General features: G+C 39.3%; 1 protein-coding gene and 1 long non-coding RNA gene across 3 annotated transcripts in view; both read left to right on the forward strand.

Moving 5' to 3' along the window:
- Positions 1-7,584, forward strand: part of LOC133634121 (protein AF-17-like) — an 85,131-nt gene extending 77,547 nt beyond the window's left edge. For both annotated transcript variants that reach the window (XM_062027146.1, XM_062027147.1), the window contains exon 20: positions 62-7,584. In XM_062027146.1, the coding sequence (XP_061883130.1) occupies positions 62-97 (36 nt within the window). In that variant the 3' untranslated portion in view covers positions 98-7,584. The remainder of the gene's footprint in view (positions 1-61) is intronic.
- Positions 7,585-16,272: 8,688 nt separating this feature from the next.
- On the forward strand, positions 16,273-21,507 carry LOC133633613 (uncharacterized). The gene is made up of 3 exons (XR_009821801.1): positions 16,273-16,312; positions 16,449-16,528; positions 18,205-21,507. It is a non-coding gene; the product is annotated as an uncharacterized LOC133633613 (long non-coding RNA).
- The last annotated feature ends 1,779 nt before the right edge of the window (positions 21,508-23,286 follow it).

The following is a 23,286-nucleotide window of genomic DNA, read 5'->3' on the forward strand; positions in this document are numbered from 1 at the left end:
TTACGTCACATATTCATGACATGTCAAATACATGACATAACATCAATCGTGTCGTTTTTAGGCTGCGGGAGAAAAAAGTGGAGACAAGAACGGGTGATCGGTCGTCAGAAGAACATATCAGGCATCGCTTCTTGAGGAAGACGTGAGGTCCTGTTTCTTTCATTTCTCCGCCCTCTTTTATGAATGTACAACAGGATGGACTTAAAGGGTGAGGTTTTTTGCGTGTTAAAAGTTTCTTTTCTATGTTTTGTTTGATACAGGCAGCTTTCAGAGAAAAACTCTCTTTTTTCAATTGCACTAAATTTTATTTGACCAACAGTCGCGCTCTTGTGGAGCGAGCCAGACTTGACGTTCGAAGTCTCAAGCACTGATCCTTAAGGAACCCTTCAAGAATACATTTTGACTTTTTACATGTCGGGTGTTGCAGATTCCCGCCGCTTGTCGCAACTTCTGTCTTCCTGGACTTGTTGTCTTCCCGTCGTGTCCGCCCCCGCCCGCATTTCCTCTCCAAACGCGTGCGTTTTTTATATGATTTCGATATGTGGCATTTCAACGTTGACTAGATATTACCTCAACATTTCCAGACATTTTTGTTTTCTATCGTGATGTGTGCTTTCCATTTTGTGAAAGCTCGTTTTTTACTACTGGATTAAAAAAAAGAAAAGAAAAAAAAAGAAATGGCATCGGCGAGTAGAAGAAGCACGCGTTTTTTTTTCCAGTTGCTAGGGAGATTAAGAGGACGAAACCAAACATTTGGAAGTGTGCACTTTGCATGTTGGTAGCTAGTCATTAACGCATAGGACGCTCAGTACCTGCTTTTTGATTTACAAGAGGATTAGGCACGGCATCTTTTTATATATTTTGTGTTTTCATGTCAGCTGTTCCTTTAGCAATACTGGATAGATAATGCCTTAATGATGTTAGATTCACAGAAAAAACCTAATCTTTACTTCGCTAGTCTTTTGTAATGCAGGGTACACGGGGATTTGCCCACTCAGCACTCTTCCTAGACCCTTTTATACATTTTATAGATGTCATCATATGTGAATAACCTGATAGTGATAACAGAAAACCTCTTTTCTATGGTATTTTTCTGTGTTCCGATGCAACGTTGTCATGTGCTTCTGAGATGTGCGACACAAGGACAGGATTTTAAATATTAGATAAGGACCGGGGGGGGGGTGTTGATATTTATTTGTGCTCAGCGCCCAGTGACCATCATCCTGCTCTCAAGGATGAAAGTAAAACCAATGAGACACGAGGAGACATCCAAGTCACAGAGGAAGTGAAAATATGAGAATTAGAATTTGAAACATTGCCAAATTCCGCCTCGGACAGAAAAAAAAAATCATTATTTATGCTGTGAAGAGTTTTTGGGTCTTGTCAATTAGCGATTGACAAGATGATATTAAAACCGAGCGGCTGGAATTGTATTGTGGCTATTCCACCAAATCTGCCAACGCTCTCAAAAATAAAAACTCAACTCAAGGCCTCGTTCACAATGCAGCTATATTCCAGTTTTTTTCCAATTGAGCTTTTTTAATTGTAAAAGATTGCATCAGATTAATCCGATGCAATGCTGAATGTTCAGGTTGCATTCATTGTGAGGCATAAAGCTCATAAAGCAACCACAAAAATGTACAGTACAGTTTGCTTAATAAAAAATATATATTTTACAGGTCATTTTTATCGTGAGTTTTACACAAGTCCAATTTTTTTTTGTCCGACAAGAGAACAGACTTTCAGATTTTCCCTGTATCCAACATTGTGATTAAAAATGGGATCCAATATCATTAAAAATCCCCTGAAATGAGCAAAGTAGGACCGCGTCAAAGAAAATGTTGCAGTAGCAGCGTTAGACACGACAGAAAAACGTCTTTTCTCGCACGTGCTTACAAGTTAGTCTTTTAACCATCAGAGGAATTGTTTGTATTTTTTTTTTTACATGTAATATTTCGTTGTGTAGCAATCTTGTCTTTTTGTCACCTCTCCAACTATGAAGACAATCTCCTACACGCCACTTTTGGAGTTCTATTCGGAAGTACTATTGGAGCAAAACAAAAAAAAAATCTGTATCTTATTCTGTGTGTGTGTAGATCCGTGTGTGCAACGGAAATTGACCCTTGTGGGTGAATGTTGTCTGTGTTGGCCCTGCGATGAGGTGGCGACTTGTCCAGGGTGTACGCCGCCTTCCGCCCGAGTGCAGCTGGGATAGGCTCCAGCACCCCCCCGCGACCATGAGAGGGACAAGCGGTAAAAAATGGATGAATGACCACTACAGTATATGAAAAAATGTAAACATAGACACACAAACACGAATACACTGATTTTATTACACACAGACACAGAAATGTAAACACAGACACACAAACGGACACACAGATCTGATTACACACAGACACACAAATGTAAACACAGACACACAAACTAGAACACGGACATGCGGATCTGATTACACAGACACACAAAAGTAAACACGGACACACAATGTAGAACATGGACACACAGATCTTTTTACACACTAATGTAAACACAGACACACAGGTCTGATTACACACAGACACACAAATGTAAACACAGACACACAAACTAGAACAAGGGCACACGGATGTATTACAAACAGACACAAAAATGTAAACACAGACACACAAACTAGAACACGGACACGTGGATCTGATTAGACACAGACACACAAATTAAAACACAGACACACAAATGTAAACACGGACACACAACCTAGAATATGGACACGCGGATGTTATTACACACAGACACACAAACTAGAACACGGACACGCGGATCTGATTACACACAAATGTAAACACAGACACATAAACTAGAACACGGACACGTGGATCTGATTACACACAAAAACACACAAATGAAAACACAGACACACAAACGTAAACACGGACACACAAACTACAACATGGACACACGGATGTTATTACACACAGACACACAAACTAGAACACGGACACGCGGATCTTTTTTTTTTTATTTTTTTTTTTATTTTTTTTTTTATTTCAAACAACATTTAAAAAAAACACAAGATACACTTACCATTAGTGCATCAACCCAAGAAAACCCTCCCTCCCCCATTCACACTCATCCACACTCATTTACACAAAAGGAGCTGTCTCTTTCTGTTATTAAAAAAACAACAACTTCTGGTTCCTACAGTATAGAACAATACAGTCTGCAAGGGATACAGTCATTCGAGCACACATGATTGTGTGTGGTGCTGGTCCACTAACATTTTCACTAATCACTATTTTTTATGTAATTGTTTTTAAATTTGTTTTACTTTCAAACAAAACAAACAAAGGACCTTAACTTCACCAGACCGGATTGTCAATAAAATCAGATTGTTCAAAAGGGTTCTTAAAACCAGGTCCAGTTCAGATTACGTCCAGATCGGGCTCAGCAACACACACCTTCACCCATGTACACCAAAAACCAGGGATCACAACAGGTTGCATACAATCCACAAACAAAAATACATTTTCAAATTAAGCACCCATGTACAGTCCACATCACATCCAAGTCGAAGTCAGCAACACATACCTTCATTTATGTACACTTAAAATAGGGAATACAACAACAGATTGCATATCATATATAAACAAAATTACATTTTCAAAATAAGCCTTTGAGGACTTCCCATCTTTTTTTATGTTTTTTGGCATCATTATCGTTTTCAACCATATAATTTTCTAAAGTTAAAAAATACTGAATAAATGTTTTAAAGAAAGAAATACTAAGTGAATATCTGTTTTTTGCCTTAAAAATAAACCTTTTACCGAGTACTATAATTAAATTGACTAAATCATGATTGTCAATGAACTCTCCTAAAATAACAGAAACCACATCAAGCTTCATAAACAAACCAATCTTTAAACACATTTTTTCAACTTCCACCCAAAATGAAGACACAATATGACAATACCAAAACAAATGTAAGGTGGATTCAGGCTCCTGACAACAAAAACGGCAATCATCTGACTCTGTCATATTCCATATTTTTAACATTTTTCCCGTGGGTAGGAAGTTATAAATAGTTTTAATTTGAAAATAACGATTTTGCACATCGATAGTGGTTTTGTAGATTAATTTGAATATTGCATCCCACGGCAACGGGCAGTCAAAAAAGTCCTCCCATTTTCCATATGTGTTGTATGGGGCAGCCTTCAAAGATTTCTTTATTAAATAAAACTTATATATTTTTCTATTTATTTTAGTTCCTTTTTGCCAACTAGAATTTCTTATTAAGGGCTTACAAACTAATAATTTAGTAGTTCCATAATTAATTTGTTTCCATCTTTTCCCAATGACTCCAGTTAGTTGATTAAATGAAAAGCTTGAACAAGCATCACCATACATAGTTGTAAATTCATCATATTTCATAATTTTTCCATTCTCATTGATAATGTCATTGACAAAAATGATTCCTCTTTCAAACATATTTTTCCAAAAGAAAGGCTTTCCATCTATTACAATATTAGAGTTCATCCATATTATTTGCTGCAAAATATCATCTCTTTTTTCTGGTACATAAAATTGAAAACACCACCATGAGTGGATTGTTTCCTTTATGAACCCCGCCATGTTTCCCAGCAGACTCTCTACATAAGGAAAATGGGAGGGGATCACTTGTAAAAAAGGATACAATTTCTTTTGATACAATACATGTTTTCTGTCCAACAGGACACTTGTGTACCACTCAGTGTTTAAATACATCTTTGGAACAATTGATGCTTTTAAAGACAGACACATAGCTTCAAGGTTGAGAAGTTTCAAGCCCCCATATTCATATTCATTGTACAAAACCTTTCTTTTAATCCTTTCTGGTTTGCCGTCCCAGACAAAATCGAAGACCCTCCGCTCATAAATCTTAAAAAAAGTTTTGTGATGGAGCTGGTAATGACAAAAACAAATAAATAAATTGAGGAATAATTAACGAGTTGACAATAGATATTTTACCATACAAGGTTAAGGATTTCCCTTTCCATAATTGCATAATTTTATCCAGCTTTCTTAGTCGATTATCACGCGGATCTTATTACACACAGACACACAAATGTAAACACAGACACACAAATTACAACACAGGCATGTGGATCTTTTTACACACAGACACAAATGTAAACACAGACACACAAACTAGAACACGGACATGCGGATCTGATTACACACAGACACACAAATGAAAACACAGACACACAAATGTAAACACGGACACACAAACTACAACATGGACACGCGGATGTTATTACACACAGACACACAAACTAGAACACGGACACGCGGATCTTATTACACACAGACACAAATGTAAACACAGACACACAAACTACAACACAGGCACGCGGATCTTATTACAGACAGACACACAAATGTAAACACAGACACACAAACTAGAACACGGACATGCGGATCTGATTACACACAGACACACAAATGAAAACACAGACACACAAATGTAAACACGGACACGCCGATCTGATTACACACAGACACACAAATGTAAACACGGACACACAAACTACAACATGGACACGTGGATGTTATTACACACAAACTAGAACACGGACACGCTGATCTTATTACACACAGACACATAAATGTAAACACAGACACACAAACTACAACACAGGCATGCGGATCTTATTACAGACAGACACACAAATGTAAACACAGACACAAACTAGAACACGGACATGCGGATCTTATTACACACAGACACAAATGAAAACACAGACACACAAACTACAACACGGACACGCCGATCTGATTACACACAGACACACAAATGTAAACACGGACACACAAACTACAACATGGACACGCGGATGTTATTACACACAAACTACAACACGGACATGCAGATCTTATTACAAACAGACACACAAATGTAAACACAGACACACAAACTACAACACAGGCACGCAGATCTTTTTACACACAGACGCAAATATAAACACAGACACGCAAACTAGAACACGGACATGTGGATCTGATTACACACAGACACACAAATGTAAACACAGACACACAAACTAGAACACGGACACGCCAATCTGATTACACACAGACACACAAATGTAAACACGGACACACAAACTACAACATGGACACGCGGATGTTATTACACACAAACTAGAACACGGACACGCGGATCTTATTACACACAGACACATAAATGTAAACACAGACACACAAACTAGAACACGGACATGCGGATCTGATTACACACAGACACACAAATGAAAACACAGACACACAAACTACAACACGGACACGCCGATCTGATTACACACAGACACACAAATGTAAACACGGACACACAAACTACAACATGGACACGCGGATGTTATTACACACAAACTAGAACACGGACACGCAGATCTTATTACAAACAGACACACAAATGTAAACACAGACACACAAACTACAACACCGGCACGCAGATCTTTTTACACACAGACACACATGTAAACACAGACACGCAAACTAGAACACGGACATGCGGATCTGATTACACACAGACACACAAATGAAAACACAGACACACAAACTACAACACGGACACGCCGATCTGATTACACACAGACACACAAATGTAAACACGGACACACAAACTACAACATGGACACGCGGATGTTATTACACACAAACTAGAACACGGACACGCAGATCTTATTACAAACAGACACACAAATGTAAACACAGACACACAAACTACAACACCGGCACGCAGATCTTTTTACACACAGACACAAATGTAAACACAGACACGCAAACTAGAACACGGACATGCGGATCTGATTACACACAGACACACAAATGTAAACACAGACACACAAACTACAACACGGACACGTGGATCTGATTACACACAGACACACACACACAGATACGCATTTGCCAAGTGTTTTGCTCCAATAGTACGTGTTTAGTGGAAGCTATCAGTCTCTATTGTAGCAGTGACTGAAGGAGAATTGTGTCAAGTGTGGTCAAAACAAACACAACGTCTACAATTTTGAAGTGTGTGTTTATGGAATTGTGACATTAGACAATGTCCGCAGGAAGGAAGGGAGGCGAAGGATGTGTTTTTCTTTCCCATGTTGCACTGGGGCACGGTGGGCCCACGTCGTGAACCATTATGAGTTGTACATTTTTGTTTTAAATGCCGTAACCAAGATGTTCTGAATGTCGTAGTGTGTACCTTAAGTGTTCCAACATTAGAGCACCTGTCTCACAACGAGGTATGACGGAGCGCACGTCACTCTTTGGAAATCATAATTGCACAAAACGCAGTGAGCTGATGAATACGAAGTTATTGCTCTGCATGATTTGAAATGCATCGTTCCCAGAGGAGAGAAAAAAATGAATGAAACGAGCACTTAAACGGAAGGAGGTTGTCATTGTACAGTGTATTTGCTTGAGAGAATTGATCAACGAGGAATTTGAGCATATTCAGATTAAATCCCTGTAAAGTATTTTGATATTTTTGTGTGTAAAGTTAAATGGATGGATGAATACAGGTTTTTGTCAATAAATGTATTTTACTGATTTGTTTTACTTTGTCTCGTGTTTCTTGAATGATTTTGAAGTGAAAGGGGAACGTGCAATAACATACGGTGGACCACATGGACAAATGTGTCCGAACAGGAATGATTCTAAAACGAATCATTGTTATGGTTTTACTAAGGGGAGATGACGACACAGACACCAGGGGGAAATGTAGCTCTATGTATTTATTATATATATATTCACCATATATATATATAATAATCAAACAATAATAATATAAACAAAGGAAATGGAGTGTGAACTAGATCCAAAAGGGTATGTGGTGTGTGGCTATGTGTGTGATTAGCTGTAGTGTGTGTTACCTGGTGTTGTGTTGGGCGAGCGGAGGGGCAAGGCAGGAAGACAGTCCGTTGGGCAGGCGGATGATCCAGGGCGAGAGAGACGCGTCAAGAGATCCGTGTCCAAGTGGGAGGTCGAGATCGAAGAGGCAGTCCGGGAAACAGGGGAACAACGACAAGGAATGACGCCAACAGAAGAATACATTCCGGCGCGGGATGGCAGGTTGTGCCGGCTTATGAAGGCAGCTGGCTGTGACAATCATAATAATAATAATGATGGGACGGGAAAATGCTACGATCACACAAACGCTGCAAGATGTCTTATTTCTCTTAAAAGTCATAGAGCAACTGATTTATGTAAGTAATGTTAGCATAGAATAGATCAGGACTGGACATTTATTTTGCCTCGGGGGGCCAAATTTAGGGGAAAAAATGTGTCCGGGGGCCAGCATATCTATTACTAGGAACACTAATACAAAACCTCACAATAATGTCTGAATGCTAAAAATATTATGACAGACCGTCTGAAAAAACGGAATGGAATTTAAATTTTTTTTACTGAGTGAGGGATTTATAATATTAACTATGAACGCTAAAACACTGAATATTGACAACATATGAACGCCACACACCCTCTCGGTCGACATATTTTACAATCAAGCAATATACAACAAACACAGCGAATTATGAACGTGAAGGGTAAAAAAAAACCACCTACAATCTGATATATCACTAAACTTTAGAACTTTGTTGTAAAAATCTCCTTCCGCGTCTGTCCCTGACACCCACATTTCAGGCTGGCCGCTCAGGAAACACTCTGTGGAAACGCTCCCCAGCCACACTGCTTGGTGCCTCTTCTGAGCTGCTGTGACTTAGATTACCATAGTAACTAATTAGATCACCATAGTAACTAATTAGATTACCATAGTAACTAGTATAGCATGCAAAAGCACAGCCTCCAACCATTGAAATACTTTGTATTGTTCAACACTTAACGGTCATTTGAAAACATCACTGCACATCATAATGGCAGCTACAGTTTCCATCTTAAAGATCTAAAAAAAATATTTGGAAATGTCCAGCGGGCCAGATTGAAAAGCTTAACGAGCTGCATGTGGCCCCCGGGCCTTAATTTGCCGAGGTCTGGAATAGATGAAGCTTAAAGTGCCAGCTGTGTTTCGAGCTTTATTATCGCATATTTATAAATTATACTGATTTAGGGTGAATGAAAAAGGCTTTCTGCTAAGGAAAAACTGCATATTTTTGTAGAGAAAAGGCACAAATGGGTGGATTTTCCCTCATAATAATCTTCAGGTATTAAAAATTCAACAAACATGGCAGTGTTCATTATGGATGTGTATTTTAAAGATGGTTAAGTACTTCAATATATGTCAAGGCACGAATTTCGACAATGTAGTTTTGTCACAAATCAATTATTTTTGTTTCGACTTACCAGAAATGATGATCGAAATATTTCTTCTTCTGTTGACACCTTTTTAACTACGCTTTTTTTTTTTAATTTGATTTCACAACCTACATAAATACTAGACCAGATATATGGAAGTAGAATTGTCTCACATCAACTTATATATATATATCAATATGATATTAATACATATGCATATATTAATAAATATACAAATACCGCTATGGCTGCAGTGCCCTCTGCTGGTTGTTCAGGGGAGTGTGTAACTCCACTTTCAAGTCACATATCACATTTATGTGTGCATCTGGTTTGTGGGAGGAATGTCTCATCGACACAAAAGCAAAAAAAAGCGATCCACATATGCAAATTCAATACAAATACAAAATCAAGCATATTTATATTCAAATCTCAAAAATACATTTACATGTTTGTTTATACAAATTCTTAATTTATTTGTATGTCACATTTTTATATTTATACATTTTATTTGTATATATTTTCAAATCTCAAAAATATATATACAAATACATGTTTATTTATACAAATTATTTATTTATTTGTATATCACATTTGTATGTGTATATTTATTAATCTGTCTATCTGTGTTGGCCCTGTGATGAGGTGGCGACTTGTCCAGGGTGTACTCCGCCTTCCGCCCGAATGCAGCCGAGATAGGCTCCAGCACCCCCCGCGACCCCAAAAGGGACAAGCAGTAGAAAATGGATAGATGGATTAATATATGCACATGTATTAATATCATATTGATATATATATAAATTGATGTGAGACAATTCTACTTCCATACAGATAATAATAAAATAATTTGTGAATATAGAGAGTTACACAAGTGAAAAGACAATAAATAAAATGTAAAAATAGTATGTCAAACAGGGCGTGTCTAAATTAAACTAAAGCTGTTCAATGTTTTGCTTTTCCTTTCCCACCGCAATACGGGCAGACACGCCATGCACCATTCTACCAGCAGAGGGAGCTGTTTCTTGCTTTTTGAAAAGAAAAAACTCTCTTTTTGAATTTACAGTAATATTTTCGCCGAACGTGACTTCTATCGATCACAATCTATTTTTAGAGTGGTTTTGGCCAATAAACACGTTTGTAATCTGTGGATTGCTGGCGCTTGTGATTGTTTAAGATTGCTAGTCTGGTTACGATGTGGTCAATATTTGAAACAACGAGTGTGCCCTTCTTCTTATTATTATTATTATTATTATTATTCTTTTCAGTTGTACAACAGCTGGCATCCATCTGTGTTGCATTACTGCCATATTCAGTTTCATTTTCTAATTCAATTAAAGGCCTACTGAAACCCACTACTACCGACCACGCAGTCTGATAGTTTATACATCATATTTATTTTGTTTCTATCTGCATTTGAGCCCGATGCTATCACGTTAGCTCATTAGCTAAAGAGCTTCCCCGATGTATTGTCATGGAGATAAAAGTCACTGTGAATGTCCATTTCGCGTTCTCGACTCTCATTTTCAAGAGGATATAGTATCCGAGGTGGTTTAAAATACAAATCCGTGATCCACAATAGAAAAAGGAGAAAGTGTGGAATCCAATGAACCCTTGTACCTAAGTTACGGTCAGAGCGAAAAAAGATACGTCCTGCACTGCACTGTAGTCCTTCACTCTCACTTTCCTCATCCACGAATCTTTCATCCTCGCTCAAATTAATGGGGTAATCGTCGCTTTCTCGGTCCGAATCTCTCTCGCTGCATTGTAAACAATGGGAAAATGGGAGGAGTCCTTCCTCCGGTGACGTCACGCTACTTCCGGTACAGGCAAGGCTTTTTTTTATCAGCGACCAAAAGTTGCGACCTTTATCGTCGTTGTTCTCTACTAAATCCTTTCAGCAAAAATATGGCAATATCGCGAAATGATCAAGTATGACACATAGAATGGATCTGCTATCCCCGTTTAAATAAAAAAATTAATTTCAGTAGGCCTTTAAAATCCCTCCTTAAGTCCAGTATTGTTCAAAAATTCCCATAGTGTTTCCCTTCCATTTTCAGTGTCCGCAAGATTTATCATGCTCTTCAGCGTCCTATCCACAGGTCCCAGTCCCCTCAGTTTTTCAGTCATAGACAGTCTTTCTATATTGATATTTAGTACATTCCAAAAAATGTGTTTTACCGTTTCTAAAACCCATTGTTCACACATTCCTGTAGGGTGTTTTCCAATTAAAAACAATTTATCATTTAAATAGCTATGCCCAATCCTAATTCTGATCATTAATACTTGATGTTTCCTTACAGTCCCTCTCCATCTGGGAACCCAAACCTGGTTCTGAACAGAAAATAACTGCCTTCCTTATTCCTAATTTTCCCAAATTGTTTGCCACTGCTGACTAGCCCTCAGTCCAATTATACTTTTGCCTTCCCTCTTAGATAACCTTAATGTTTACATCAATCTCATCTTTCTTGGTTGCTGTTTTTGTGAGCCTGTCTGCTCTTTCATTTCCCAATATTCCCACATGAGCAGGTACCCATACAAATACTACAGGTACGGGTACCAGTAGTATTCGTCTCATCATTCTGGAGTGGATAAGTACAATTTCATACAATATTCTCTGACACTGAGCATTTCCTGACTCAAAATTCGTAAGAGTTGAAACAGAATCACTACAATCAATGTTTATTTATATAGCCCTAAATCACAAGTGTCTCAAAGGGCTGCACAAGCCACAACGACATCCGTGGTACAAAGCCCACATAAGGGCGAGGAAAAACTCACCCCAGTGGGACGTCGGTGTGAATGACTATGAGAAACCTTGGAGAGGACCGCATATGTGGGTAACCCCCCCTTTAGGGGAGACCGAAAGCAATGGATGTCGAGTGGGTCTAACATAATATTGTGAAAGTCCAGTCCATAGTGGATCTAACATATTAGTGAAAGTCCGGTCCATAGTGGATCTAACACAATAGTGATACCTTCCTGTATTCACTTTCTTCAGCCCATTCTAGTGCCATATGTATCGCAAACATTTCAGCTAATATAATCTGACGTTCTCTTGCAACACCCAAACTGGTGATCCGGTACCGATATTGCTGAATGGTAAATGGGTTATACTTGTATAGCGCTTTTCTACCTTCAAGGTACTAAAAGCGCTTTGACACTATTTCCACATTCACCCATTCACCCACACATTCACACACTGATGGCGGGAGATGCCATGCAAGGCCCTAACAACGACCAATCAGGAGCACTCTCACTATTATGTTAGATCCACTATGGACTGGACTCTCACACTATTATGTTAGATCCACTATGGACTGGACTTTCACACTATTAACTAGATCCACTATGGACTGGACTCTCACACTATTATGTTAGATCCACTATGGACTGGACTATGGACCGGACTCTCACATCTGCGGTCCTCTCCAAGGTTTCTCGTTGTCATCCCATTGGGTTGAGTTTTTCCTTGCCCTGATATGGGATCTGAACTGAGGATGTTGTTGTGGCTTGTGCAGCCCTTTGAGACACTTGTGATTTAGGGCTATATAAATAAACATTGATTGATTGAGGAGCAAGGGTAAAGTGTCTTGCTCAAGGACTCTGTTATACTTGTATAGCGCTTTTCTACCTTCAAGGTACTCTAAGCGCTTTGACACTATTTCCACATTCACCCATTCACACACTGACGGGAGATTCCATGCAAGGCCCTAACCACGACCATTCAGGAGCAAGGGTGAAGTGTCTTGCTCAAAGACACAACGGACATGACGAGGTTGGTAGAAGGTGGGGATTGAACCAGGAACCCTCAGGTTGCTGGCACGGCCACTCTGACCCGGTCTTAGTCTCCGGGTCCTTGAATCCATCCGTAAATATCTGAGTCCAGTGATTATATTTGGTTTCCACCAGGTTATAAAACTCACCAACCATATCTGCATTCTTCTTTCTTTGTTCAACTGTCAGTAATTTAAGGTCCACTATTCGTTTTCCAAATAGCCATAGAGGATGAGTTGGCCACACTACAGTCTCCTCAAACTCTATACTCAACACACCCATATTCTGAGCTATCGCGAGTGCGCCCTCTATTGGCCTATCTCTTAGAAGTATAATGATCTTTCAAGGGAGCCAACACATAAGTAGGTTAATAAAAGCTGATCTACGATACCACAGAAATACTACAAATGAAGACGAAAGAGTGACACAGCCGGAACAAAAACATTCATTGGTGTGACACACACGCTTGGCTCAGTGCAAAAAGGACTTGTTCACCAGCGTGTCACATTTAAAAAGGTGGTCTTGGGTACTACTACCGTGAACGCGTCCGATCTGGGAAGCCAAGCTGGGTCGGGCCAGGTTAGTAGGGTACTTGGATGGGAGACCACATGGCAATACCAGGTGCTGTAAAGCCTTTTGCACAGCAGAGGGCGCTGTTTCTACCTTCACTGAACACTCAACAGGCTGCCTTTGTAACGCGTGTGATTGTCTTGAGCATAGCTAGGTAGTCATGCGGTCTGGCTGCGAAACACCGGAAAGGAAGACATAACAGACATAAATTAATGTGACACACACACAAAGCGTGTCACTTTTAAAAAGGTCTATCGAAACAGTTCTGATGGCTTACGGCCATACTACCCTGAACACGCCCGATCTCGGAAGCTAAGCAGGGTCGGGCCTGGTTAGTACTTGGATGGGAGACCGCCTGGCTGGGAATGGCCCACGACCCCCCCAAGTCCTGATCGGGGTCGATGGTGATGATGATCATTCCGCTACCTCCCAAGAAGGGAACTTCTTTTCAAAACAACATTTTATACTTTTTTGACACTAGACCGTACGAAAAATATTTAATTTCCTGCAGCTGATAAGAAAAGGGGAGAGTATTATTAATACTATTACTCTTCACGTTTAGTAACTACAAGAAGTGAATGCGGTAACAGTTTGTAGCAATATAACAATGTATCATAATTATTACACAATATGAGAATGTGTGCTGTATAAATTAATGAATGAATTACTTCATTTAATTATAGCAAATTTATCACAGTAAATATGCAGGGATTACCTAAACTGATGTGTTGTGTTAATTTAGCAATACAAAGTGTAGTTGTTGATTGTTTAATTTCATTTCTAATGAATTAAACACAACATTAAACCAAGTACAAGAGCAAATTGGGCAGATTTTGCCAATGTATTGTGTTAATTAAGCAGTATAAAATATATGACAATGATTTACTCGTCAGTTGCTTTATTTTATTTGTAAAAGCTTAGACCACAAATGAAAAGACATACAAGAGGCCGTGTATTTTAAAAGTGTTAGTTTGCATTTCTCTTGAAGGACTTGGATGACACAAGGTCTTCCAATCATGTCAGACTCGGCTGCTGGCCTGAAAAAATGTGTCAGCAATGGGACCTGAAAAATACTCCTGACCTAAAAAATACTCATACAAAAGAAAAGTGGAATAAAAGAGGAAACAGGTGAAATGTAACGAGAAAAAGTTGCAATGTTGATCATTTTAACTCAAAGCTGCCATGCAGGCTGTTTTTTTCCCTTTAAAACTGTCACTGCTCAAAAAATAACAATAAATCAAATCACATCATATATTCCACTTTGAAATATTTTTTGGGGAAAATATTGCATATTTTTTAGGGAAAATATAGCATATTTTTGGGGGGGAAATATTGCATATTTTTAGGGAAAATATTGCATATTTTTGGGGGGAAATATTACATATTTTGGGGGGGAGGAAATATTGCATATTTTTTAGGGAAAATATTGCATATTTTTTAGGGGGAAAATATTGCATATATTTTGGGGGGAAAATATTTCATATTTTTTGGGGGGAATGTTGCATATTTTTTAGGGAAAATATTGCATATTTTTGGGGGAAAATATTGCATATTTTTTAGGGGGAAAATATTGCATATATTTTGGGGGGGAAATATTGCATATTCTTTGGGGAAAATATTGCATATTTTTTAGGGAAAATATAACATATTTTTTGGGGGAAATATTGCATATTTTTTAGGGGGAAAATATTGCATATTTTTTAGGGGGAAAATATTGCATATATTTTGCGGGTAAAATATTGCATATTTTTTAGGGAAAATATTGCATATTTTGGGGTGAAAATATAGCATATTTTTCCACAACAAGGGGAAGTGGTATTTTGTCGATATACGCTGTATACATGGAGAATACACGTCGTTCCAAAAGTGATTGCTTGTTTCATGGAGGCCGCCATGTTGAGACGTAGACAATTCATGAATATTAATGAGTATTATAATAAGGCTGCTCAACAGAGCTCTGTGATTGGTCTGTTGAGCAAGACCGTCTCCTCGACTCTGCTCAACATAGCTATTTGATTGGTCTGTCGAGGAAACTCTCTGCTCAACAGAGCTCAATGATTGGTCTGTTGAGCAGCGCTTCTGGACTCGGAGGTGCACAAGCCTGAAGCTTTTACACTCACGCCAGAGGGCGCTGTTTCTCACTTCTTGCAAAACACCAATGATTTTCATTTCACTTTCAGTTCAATTTACTCTAACATGACTAATATTTATCCATCTTTGGGCTGTTTTTGCCATCTTACCCTGCTACAAAAACACATGTGATATTATAAGTTCACCAGTCACGGACTTTTGAGCGCTGATAGTCCGTCAATATGTTCAACACCGGGGTGATATGAACCAATCAGCGTGCCTTATTCCAACATCTCCAACTTTCTAAGCCAATCAGATCCGCCTCTGTCCAACTTTCTTCAACACATTTAATATTTGGCCAATGACAGAACGGCTGGTTTACTTCCGGCCTCATTAGCATATTTCAACATTTAACCAATCACAGATGATGATGACATTCCGCAACCATAAAATAAAATGGCCGCCCAATATAAGGTAGACTCACTTCCGGTTTTATTTCACCCAATCCTTCCCCTTAATGAGTGGGCGTTTAGGCCACGCCCACTTCCTTGTCATAACTCCTTCTCAATTCCCCCTGGCTCCCCTAAACAGATGAGGGTGATGACAACTACTGACCTCACCAGTATGTATACAAGATCATCTTTGTTGTCTTTAAGATCCAAAAGTGCACTTTAAGTTGTGATAGGATGCTAATACATCAGATGAAAGATAGTATTTGTTCTTTATGAGTCAAACATGATGACATGCATCTTTTTCAGCCTTTGTGAGATGTGTTATTTACACTGAATGTGCTTTGCTGCTGTCAGAGTCAGAGAATCCTACCGAGTCTTCTGTGCTGGTAAGTCGACTTTTTTTTCCCGCTTACTCCAAGATTTCAAAGGGTTTTTTGGGGGGACGTGATTAAGAATCATGGTTTGAATCAATCTGTTTCAGACATGTTTAAGAGGTTACGAAGCTTAATTAATCTTAGTCATTCTCCATGACTTTTACTGATCATTCATTGACACCATAACTTTGAAGTTTAGTTCACTTCCTTTGCAAGACAAAGGAAGGTGTTTGAACAAAATTATAAAGCGCAAGCACATTGAAGACTAAATATAAAATAATGATCTGAAAATGTTGACTGAATTGAAAACTGCATAATTACGCCACTGATTAAAAAAAGTAATAATTCATGGTGATAGTCAATGAATGTAGTGTATTAGCAGTGATAGGCAGTAATAAGCTACATGTAGCTAAGTTACGTAGCTTAACTACACTCTGTTACATTAAAATTGATATAATAAATGTGGGCCCATGGATAGAAATGCTGTTAAAAGTAGCTTAGCTTTGATGTAGCAGGCTATTTTTGCTGTGTGGCTTGCTACAATTCTCCGGGGATAGCTTCCCCTGGAGCTTAGCTACATTTAATCGAGAGTAACTTGTAGTTTAGCTCACTCCATATTCAAAGTAGCTTGCCAATCACTGTGTATAAATATTCGAAAACAATGAATGTAATGTATTAATATTGCACAATTTTGAAGTGTTATGATCCGTTGCCCGGATCATGTTTTGTTTAGTTTTGTTCTATTAGTTCCACTACCTCGGTTGTGTTTTCAGCACAACGTTGTCTTTTGCATTCTTTACCAACTAAAGTTGTTGTTGTCCGATACATCAAAAATACTGAAGATGACATCACGACTTCAAGGACTAAAAGAAAACAACTCATAAAGATCTGATGCCTCTTGTCATGATCTGTTGCCCGGATCATGTTTTTGATTAGTTTTGTTCTTTTAGTTCCACTACCGCAGTTGTGTTTTCAGCACCCCTGGGTTTGTTTTAGTTGCCATTGGTGCAAATTAGTATCACCTGCCTCTGATTAGTGTCCAGGATGCTCACCTGCTGCCGGGTACTAATCAGAGAGCTACTTATTCTCGTTTCTCACCACGCTCGGCCTGGCTCACATATTTGCTGTAAACAACACGTTCTAGTTTCTATGCTTTTGATTCCTGTGCTAAGTCTTGCCTTAGCTTCCCTTGCGATTGGCATACATCTCTTTGTTTGTTTCCTGTATGTTTGTACTTTGTATGATTTATGGACATACAATCATATTCTTACCTGCACACTTCGTCCGGAGTTCCATCTGCATCCCGGAGAACGACCCATGCATAAACATGCGACCCAATCGTGACAGAAGGAAGCCAGCCTGAGCATGGCGAAAAACGGGAATAAATAGCTTTCTGATTAGCAGGTGAGCATCCCGGACACTAATCAGAGGCAGTTGATACTCATTTGCACCCATGGCAACTAAAACAAACCCAGCGGTGCTGAAAACAGAACTGCGGTAGTGGAACTAAAAGAACCAAACTAAACAAAACATGATCTGGGCAACAGATCATGACAAGAGGCGTCAGTTTTTTTCTTTTAGTCCTTGAAGTCGTGATGTCATCTTCAGTATTTTTGATGTCTCGGACAACAACAACTTTAGTTGGTAAAGAACGCAAAAGACAACGTTATTTCTGTTTTATTTTACAGCAAGCTCCTGTACAACAGTCCAATGATGACGTCTGTGCTGTGGTATTTGGTGTCAGTGCTGGCATTTTGCACCACGAGCCTAGTTTGTGCTTTTGGGATCAGCGCCGACAAGACTTCCTATTACGCATTCAAAGGATCGAGCGTCATTCTTGACTGCAAGTCCACACGTCCCTCTGGCTTCTTAAAGTGCTCGGCAGTTGATTGGGAATTTCTAATTCCAAAATATTTTTATTGATGGATGACGGCCAAATGTATGTTGAGCACAAACCTTTGAAGGACAGGGTTAAGTTCACTTCCCCCAACCCTTGTGATGGAGATGCTTCCATAAGGATCACCGACCTGCGTATGTCAGACACGGGGAAGTACGTGTGCAACTTGAGAGAGAATGCTCGATATTTGTGGAAAAACATGACCCTGACAGTCATGTAGGAGCTGAGCACACCGGTATGTGCCGTGCAAGGAGAGCCTGTGGCAGGTAATGTTGTGACGCTCCAATGCACATCCTCACAAGGCACACCCCCGCTGAAGTACAGCTGGACAAAGACGAGTGTAAACCAGATGTTACCTCCTAACTCCGGGGTCGGCAACCCGCGGCTCTAGAGCCGCATGCGGCTCTTTAGCGCCGCCCTACTGGCTCTCTGGAGATTTTTCAAAAATGTATGAAGAATGGAAAAAGATGAGGGGAAAAAATCTATTTTTTTGTTTTAGTATGGTTTCTGTAGGAGGACAAACATGACACAAACCTCCCTAATTGTTATAAAGCACACTGTTTATATTAAACATGCTTCACTGATTCGAGTATTTGGCGAGCGCCGTTTTGTCCTACTTATTTTGGCGGTCCTTGAACTCACCGTATAGTTTGTTTACATGTATTGATTGATATAACTTTCTCCGACTTTCTAGGACGTGTTTTATGCCACTTTTTCTGTCTCATTTTGTCCACCAAACTTTTAACGTGGTGCGTGAATGCACAAAGGTGAGTTTTGTTGATGTTATTGACTTGTGTGGAGTGCTAATCAGACATATTTGGTCACTGCATGACTGCAAGCTAATCGATGCTAACATGCTATTTAGGCTAGCGATGTGTACATATTGCATCATTATGCCTCATTTGTAGCTATATTTGAGGTCATTTAGTTTCCTTTAAGTCCTCTTAATTACATTTATATCATGACACATGTAATATGGCTTTTAATTTTTTGCGGCTCCAGACAGATTTGTTTTTGTATTTTTGGTCCAATATGGCTCTTTCAACATTTTGGGTTGCCGACCCCTGTCCTAACTCCACCGAGGATACCTCAGGAGGTACCTTGTTGGTCAACAGGCTCTCAGAAGACTACTGCGGAAGTTATCTCTGCACGGTGGAAAGTCTGAATGATACCAAACACTGTGAGATCCTACTTGAGTGTCCATCCTCACCTCCGACCACAAGCGATGCAACCAAACACAATGAGGTCCTACCAATGAGTCTATGGTCACCATTAGAGACGAGCAATGGAAATCAAGTAGTCATAGCAGTGGCAGTGACTATCATTGTTCTCCTATCTCTGGCCATTGTCTTCGCTCTCAGTCATTTGGGTGTTGCGCAAAATAAATGGTGGCAAGGTTGCTATAAAAACGCCATTTAGTGGCGTCCCCTCTTCAAAGTGGTCTTTCGGTGAGGGACAAGCTGTATGAAACGGAGATTACATTATTGTGTACTAATTAGTACAATACAACTTTAAAAAACATTGTGTGTGCTGCGTTGATAGTATCATAGTACAGCACACACAAAGATCGTAACTGCTCAATATCTGATGTTTTGTCTTTGTGTTCTTTTAAATATTAATAAAATATACTATATTGCCAAAAGTATTTGGCCACCTGCCTTGACTCACATATGAGAAGTGCCATCCCATTCCTAACCCATAGGGTTCAATATGATGTCGGTCCACCTTTTGCAGCTATTACAGCTTCAACTCTTCTGGGAAGGCTGTCCACAAGGTTGCGGAGTGTGTTTTTAGGAATTTTCCACCATTCTTCCAAAAGCGCATTGGTAAGGTCACACACTGATGTCGGTGGAGAAGGCCTGGCTCTCAGTCTCCGTTCTAATTCATCCCAAAGGTGTTCTATCGGGTTCAGGTCAGGTCAGAACTCTGTACAGGCCAGTCAAGTTCATCCACACCAGACTCTTGTCATCCATGTCTTTATGGACCTTGCTTTGTGCACTGGTGCACAGTCATGTTGGAAGAGGAAGGGCCCCGCTCCAAACTGTTCCCACAAGGTTGGGAGCATGGAATTGTCCAAAATGTTTTGGTATCCTGGAGCATTCAAAGTTCCTTTCACTGGAACTAAGGGGCCAAGCCCAACTCCTGAAAAACAACCCCACACCATAATTTCTCCACCAAATTTCACACTCTGCACAATGCGGTCCAAAATGTAGCGTTCTCCTGGCAACCTCCAAACCCAGACTCGTCCATCAGATTGACAGATAGAAAAGCGTGATTCATCACTTCAGAGAAAACGTCTCCACTGCTCGAGTCCAGTGGCGACGTGCTTTACACCACTGCATCCCACGCTTTGCATTGGATTTGGTGATGTACGGCTTAGATGCAGCTGCTCGGCCATGGGAAACCCATTCCATGAAGCTCTCTGCGTACTTTACGTGGGCTAAGTGGAAGGTCGCATGAAGTTTGGAGCTCTGTAGCAACTGACTGTGCAGAAAGTCTTTGAACTGTGCAGAAAGTCTTTGGACTGTGCAGAAAGTCTTTGGACTATGCGCTTCAGCACCCGCTGACCCCTCTCTGTCAGTTTACACATGGCCTACCACTTGGTGGCTGAGTTGCTGTTGTTCCCAAACTCTTCCATTTTCTTATAATAAAGCCCACAGTTGACTTTGGAATATTTAGGAGCGAGGAAATTTCACGACTGGTTTTGTTGCACAGGTGGCATCCTATGACAGTTCCACGCTGGAAATCACTGAGAGCGGCCCATTCTTTCACAAATGTTTGCAGAAACAGTCTCCGTGCCTGAGTGCTTGATTTTATACACCTGTGATTAGGACACCTGTTTCTGATCATTTGGATGAGTGGCCAAATACTTATGGCAATATAGTGTATTTGTGTGTACCAGCTTTAAGGTAGACCAGGAATGTCAAACGTACGGCCCGAGAGATGAGTTTGCAAAGTAAAAAACACTTAGTGATAGTATAAGAAATGTGGATTGTTACGTTCATGCCTTGATTGTCAAAGATGATGCTGGTAACGTCGTTTATACTCAAATAAATGCTTTTGATAAATCTGTACATTTTGTGTTGTACTAATGATTGCATGGGGACACATTTTCTGGGCGCACATAAATATGATGAAATAACATGTATGCCCTTCTAACTTCATGTGTGATTAATGAAATGGGTCCAAATTCACAAGTTTTGTTGAAAATTATGTTCCATATGTACGGAATAAGCCACATGTTAGTGTTGGCCCTTCGATGAGGTGGCGACTTGTCCCAGAGTGTAACTGGGATAGGCTCCAGCACCCCCACGACCCCAAAAGTGACACAACGGTAGAATATGGATGGATGTTCGTACTTCAGTTGAGGAAAATGAATAAATTACATTAATACCATCCTGTAATTTGATATTGATATTATTTAATCTTTAGCTAGATTAAAAATTAACACCAATGGGAGTGTTTGAAAACTCTGTCAGACTCAATTCCACCTACTTGACTGATGAAGATTATCACATCATTTATTCAGAAAGTATAAATAATAACAAATGAAGAATGTTATTGACGGCACCATTTGTTTTTTTTATTGCAAGAAGTGAGAAACAGCGCCCTCTGGCGTGAGTTTAAAAGCTTACAGCACCTGGCATTCCCAGGCTTGTGCACCTCCGAGTCCAGAAGCTCTGCTCAACAGACCAATCATTGAGCTCTGTTGAGCCGAGAGTTTCCTCAACAGACCAATCAAATAGCTATGTTGAGCAGAGTCGCGGAGACGGTCTTGCTCAACAGACGAATCACAGAGCTCTGTTGAGCAGCCTTATTATAATACTCATTAATATTCATGAGTTGTCTACGTCTCAACATGGCGGCCTCCATGAAACAAGCAATCACTTTTGGAACGATGTGTATTCTCCATGTATACAGCGTTTATCGACAAAATACCACTTCCCCTTGTTGTGGAAAAATATGCTATATTTTCCCCCCAAAATATGCAATATTTTACCCGCAAAATATATGCAATATTTTCCCCCTAAAAAATATGCAATATTTTCCCCCTAAAAAATATGCAATATTTTCCCCAAAAAATATGCTATATTTCCCCTAAAAAAATATGCAATATTTTCCCCCCAAAAGATGCAATATTTTCCCCAAAGAATATGCAATATTTTCCCCCCAAAATATGCAATATTTCCCCCCCAAAATATATGCAATATTTTCCCCCTAAAAAATATGCAATATTTTCCCCAAAAAATATGCAATATTTTCCCTAAAAAATATGCAATATTCCCCCCCAAAAAATATGCAATATTTTCCCCCAAAATATATGCAATATTTTCCCTAAAAAATATGCAATTCCCCCCCCCCCCAAAAAAATATGTAATATTTCCCCCCAAAAATATGCAATATTTTCCCTAAAAATATGCAATATTTTCAGTAAAAAATATGCAATATTTTTCCCCCAAAATATGCAATATTTCCCCCAAAAAATATGCTATATTTTCCCTAAAAAATATGCAATATTTTCCCAAAAAATATTTCAAAGTGGAATATATGATGTGATTTGATTTATTGTTATTTTTTGAGCAGTTAAAGGGAAAAAAACAACCTGCATGGCAGCTTTGAGTTAAAATGATCAACATTGCAACTTTTTCTCGTTACATTTCACCTGTTTCCTCTTTTATTCCACTTTTCTTTTGTGTGAGTATTTTTTAGGTCAGGAGTATTTTTCAGGTCCCATTGCTGACACATTTTTTCAGGCCAGCAGCCGAGTCTGACATGATTGGAAGACCTTGTGTCATCCAAGTCCTTCAAGAGAAATGCAAACTAACACTTTTTCAATACACGGCCTCTTGTATGTCTTTTCATTTGTGGTCTA

This window comes from Entelurus aequoreus, linkage group LG18 (genome assembly GCF_033978785.1).
Source record: "Entelurus aequoreus isolate RoL-2023_Sb linkage group LG18, RoL_Eaeq_v1.1, whole genome shotgun sequence".
Classification (NCBI taxonomy): Eukaryota; Metazoa; Chordata; class Actinopteri; order Syngnathiformes; family Syngnathidae; genus Entelurus; species Entelurus aequoreus.